The sequence below is a fragment of the Dipodomys ordii genome, unplaced genomic scaffold (genome assembly GCF_000151885.1).
Source record: "Dipodomys ordii isolate 6190 unplaced genomic scaffold, Dord_2.0 Scaffold68, whole genome shotgun sequence".
Taxonomy (NCBI): Eukaryota; Metazoa; Chordata; class Mammalia; order Rodentia; family Heteromyidae; genus Dipodomys; species Dipodomys ordii.
Window position 1 is genome coordinate 5,806,722 of NW_012267284.1, and position 4,835 is coordinate 5,811,556.

The 4,835-nt window shown below is 44.7% G+C and overlaps 1 protein-coding gene across 1 annotated transcript in view; it reads right to left on the bottom strand.

The window, feature by feature from the left end:
- LOC105990943 (oncomodulin) overlaps positions 1 to 387 on the bottom strand; it is a 19,435-nt gene extending 19,048 nt beyond the window's left edge. The window contains exon 1 of the mRNA XM_013023475.1: positions 315 to 387. Coding sequence (XP_012878929.1) covers positions 315 to 375 — 61 coding nt within the window. The 5' untranslated portion in view covers positions 376 to 387. The remainder of the gene's footprint in view (positions 1 to 314) is intronic.
- Positions 388 to 4,835: the final 4,448 nt, after the last annotated feature.

Sequence of the window (4,835 nt, forward strand, 5' to 3'; positions counted from 1 at the left end):
CTCTGGGCCTGGGCGCTGTCCCTCAGCTCTTCAGCTCAAGGCTAGCACTCTACCACTTGAGCCACAGCGCCACTTCCAGCTTTTTTCTGCTTATGTGGTGCTGAGGAATGGAACCCAGGGCCTCATGCATGCGAGGCAAGTGCTCTACCACTGAGCCACCTTCCCAGCCCCCTAACTTTATTATTATTAGACAAGGCTTCACTTTTATCCCAGCCTGGGGTCCAAGTCATGATCCTTTGGCTTCTGCCACCCTGAGTGCTGGCATTACAGGCATGCACCACCATGCCTGGCACTTTGTGTCTGTCCCCTGTTACCTTGGCATTCCTGCAGGGCAGCTGCAATGTCCTCAGCACTAAGGACGTCTGTGATGCTCATGGTCCACCTTGTCATAGAAGGAAGATGACAAATATCAGTCAGGAATATTCTGGGGGAAGTACAGAACGCTTGTAGGCTCACCAATACTGTATAATTGTTTGGAGGAGTTCTTTTTATTATTTTTATTTTTGTGCCAGGCCTGGGCTTGAACTCAGATCCTAGGTACTGTTCCTAGGCTTTTGTGCTCAAGGGTAATACTCTACCACTAGAGCCACAACTCTACTTGTGGCTTTTTGGTGGTTAACCAGAGATCAAGAATCTCATGGACTTTCCTGCCCCAGGCTGGTTTTGAACTGCAATCCACAGATCTCCACCTCTGAATAATATGAGCCACTGGCACCTGGTCAGAGTTTTGTTTTGTTTTAAAATGTTGATAAAATGCTGGGCACCAATGGCTCATGCCTGTAATCCTAGCTACTCAGGAGGCTGAGATCTGAGGATTGTGGTTTAAAGCCTGCCCGGGCAGGAAAGGCCATGAAACTCTTACCTACAATAAACCACTAGAAAACCGGAAGTGGCACTGGCTCAAGCAGTGGAGTGCTTGCTTTGAGCGGAAGAGCTAAGGAACAGCGTCCAAGCCCAGAGTTCAAACCCCATGACTGACAAAATAATAAAAAATAAAAATAAAATAAAATTCAGGGCTGGGAATGTGGCTGAGTGATAGAGTGCTTGTCTAGCATGCATGAAGCCCTGGTTTCAATTCCTCAGTACCACATAAACAGAAAAAGCTGGAAATCACCCTGTGGTTCAAGTGATAGAGTGCTAGCCTTGAGTAAATGAAGCTCAGGGACAGTGCCCAGGCTCTGAGTTCAAGCCCCAGGACTGGCAAAAATAAATAAATAAATAAAATTATATTCACCCAATTGCTCCCTTACACAAGCAGCTACAAATCACCCCAAATCAACCTTGTTACAAATATAACCATGTATATATTATGTAATATATATTATACACCTATGCATATATATAGCCAAATCGTATGTCATATATATATCCAAATCATCCCAAAATCAACCTGTTACAAATATAACCATATATTATATAATACATAAATATATTACACATACATATATATATACATATACATATATATAGTCACATGACAAATCCCACATGGAAAGAGACAGGAGAGCCATGAGTTCAAGGCCAGCCTGGACTACAGCTTGACTGCTTGTAGACCCTCTGTGGGTGTCAGCCTCTCTATCCTGAAGGGTTGATGTCTGATGAATGCAAAGTTCATTTTCTAGAGACCCAAACTCTTCCAGGTGTCAAAGCCAGGGGAGAAGAGAACTCGGAGCAGAACCTTCAGAAATCTAATAAAATGAAGGTAGGGAAGAAAAAGAGCCTTGGGTCTGGTGGGACCCTAAGCTACTCACCGTTTTAGATTTTTTTCCCCTGCCAAAAAATAAAAATTAAAAAAAGAATGGGAAAAAGGAGGAGCCAAAATAAAAAAACCAGCCAACCCAACCAATGTGCTTTTGCTACCTTACTGACCCTCCTTTTATAGAACCGAAAAAGTGATGGTTAGAACTCTTAGATTTTCCTTTCAAGGATCAAGTGGACTGCAGCTCGAATATCTTACCTTGTACATGAAACCTCTCTCTCTCACACTTTCTCTCTCTCTCTTTCTATTTATATCTCAAGGGACTGTGATGGGAACAGCCAATTTAAAAACCCCATAAAACCTCAACAAACCTTAACTAAGGTTTCAGTTGTGCAAACGAACCAGTTTGGCAAAGCATTGAAGATACTGAACACTTGGGCAGGAAAAGGGGGGGGCCGTAAGGTGAACGCTTCCCAGATGTTTAGGAGTTCTGTCTGAAGCAGGTCTGTTTTCAGCTTTGTGAAACGTTGGGTGTGACCTCAGTTCAGGGTGGATGATCTCAATGGGTCACCAAGCTGATGCCCAAGGCTTGTCCTGACAAAGGAGACAGCTCGGTTTTCTATGACTTTCTATGAGTCTTTTGCTGTACAGCACCAGGAGGTGAACTCAGAGCCTTTCACTTGCTTAGGTGGGGGCTCTACTGCTCAAACCACACCTCCAGTCCCCCTTTGCATTTAGTTTATTTTTCAGAGAGATCTCTCACTGGTTGCCTGAGTCCAGTGTTGGACTGTGATCCTCCAACTTTCCCCTCCCACATATGTGGGTTGACAAGTGTGCATCACACATGCCTAACTTGGTTGTGTGTATGTGTATGTGCATGCCTGCACCAGTCGTGGGACTTGAACTCAGGACCGAGGTACTGTCTCTTTAGCTTTTTTTCACTCAAGGCTAGCACTCTAACATTTGAGCCGCAGCTCCCCATCTGGCTTTTTGATGGTGAATTGAAGAAGAGAGCCTCACAGACTTTCCTGTTGGCTTTGAACCATGATCCTCAGATACTCAGCCTCCAGAGTAGTTAGGATTACAGGCACAAGGCACCAGGACCTTGCTGGTTTAGATTGATTGATTGATTAATTGATTTTTTGCTGGTGTGTCAGGGTTTAAACTCAAGGCCTCAGATTTGCTCAGCTTTTGCTTGTTTAGCTGGCCACCAGCCACTTGCGCCATACCTTCAGCTTGGCTTTTTGCTGGTTATTTTGAAGAGGGAGTATCAAAGACTTTCCTGCCATGGTTTGCTTCAGACTGAGATCCTCTGGGCCTTACCTTTCTGAGCTGCTAGGCTGAAAAATATGAGCCATTGGCATCCATCTCCTAGTTTGTTTTGTGAGATAAGATTTTGCTAACTCTTTGGCTTGGGTTGGTCTTTCCATCTCTAGATCCCTGTAGGTGAGATTCTAAGTGTGTACCGCTAAGTCCTGCCCCTACCATGGTCTTCAACATTTCACAGTTAAAATCACATACACTTAAAAGGCAGAAGAAGAAGGAGGAGGAGAAGGAGGAGGAGGAGGAGAAGGAGAAGGAGAGGGAGAAGGAGAAGGAGAGGGAGAGGAAAAAAAGCCCATTTCTAGCCAGGCATCAGTGGCTCCTGCCACGATCTATTCAGGCAGCTGAGATCTGAAGCTGAGGATTGAGGTTCAAAGTCAGCCTGAGTAGGAACATCTGTGAGATTCTAATCTCCAATTAACCACCAAAAAGCCAAAAGGGGAGCTGTGGCTCAAGTGGTAGAGCACTAGCTTTGAATGAAGAAAAAAAAATCTAAGAGACAGCATACCTAGGCCCTGAGTTCAAATCCCAGTACTGGCAAAATACATACAAAAAGAAGTTTACACTTGTCAGCAAGAACATTGCCCTTGCCCTGGAGACAGAAGCCTCGAAGATCACACCTGGTATTAAATAATTCAACCATTTGGGTGAAGTTCTCGCTAGAATGGGTCCAAACCATGAATAATTCAGACATCAGGGAGTGTATCACTTCATTCTGCAGACATTAGCCAAAAGACACTCACCAAGAAAACCACGAAAAAACAAAAACCACCTGGACGGCTTGAAAAGCGGCTAGAGGTGAGTAGTTAAAGCGTCTGGGCCACCACGGATCAATTAGACCAAACAAAGCCCCTGCCTGCTCTGCTTTCCAGGTCTCGGAAGGAAGTATGCAGTGCCACAGACTATCCCCCATTCCTTTCAGGAAGTCACTCCACTTTAGGTCTAGCCCTTTTTCTCTGTCTCATTTCTGTGTGCCTTTTTTTTTCTTTCTGCCAGTCATGGGGCTTGAACTCAGGGCCTGGACACTGTCCCTGAGCTTCTTTGGCTCAAGGCTAGCACTCTACCACTCGATCTCCACAGTTCTACTTCCAGCATTTTGAGCAGTGAATTGGAAGATAAGAGTCGGACTTTCCTACTGGGACTGGCTTTGAACCTTGATCTTCAGATCTCATCCACCTGAGTAGCTAGGATGACAGGCATGAGTCAATGGTGCCCAACTACTTCTGGATTTGTTTTTTTGTTTCAGGAGATAATCTCGTTTCCTCCTTAACAGAGAGAAGGGGAGCAACCAGAGGACAGCACCCCATATCTATCCATTGTTACTCTCCCCCCGCACTCTTATAGATCGCACAAGGTGATTGATCTATGCTTAGTGATCTAATGTCCACTCCAGCATGCTCCCACTGGTTCTGCTTCTTTCTTGCTCATGTAAGCACATGGCTCTACTTAGATGTCCTCTCTTCTCTCTTTCCTCAGCAATTTTCTTTAGAGACTGGCCTCATTAGGTCTCCCAGATCACAATCCTCCAGCCTCAGCCTCCCAATTGCTGGGATTATAGGCATGCGCCACCATGCATAATGTATATTATCTCCTTTTTTTCACCCCTTCCCTTCAAGGAGCTCTCAGCAGTACACAAATGTTGGCCTGAGTCCTGTCTTTAATTTTATGGATAGTAAAGAAACATGCTTAAGTCAGGTGCCATTAGCTCACATCTGTTATCCTAGCTCCTTTGGAGGCTGAGATCTGAGGATCATGGTTCAAAGCCAATCTGGGCAGAAAAAAAAATCCATGAGACTCTTTTTTTTTTTTTTTT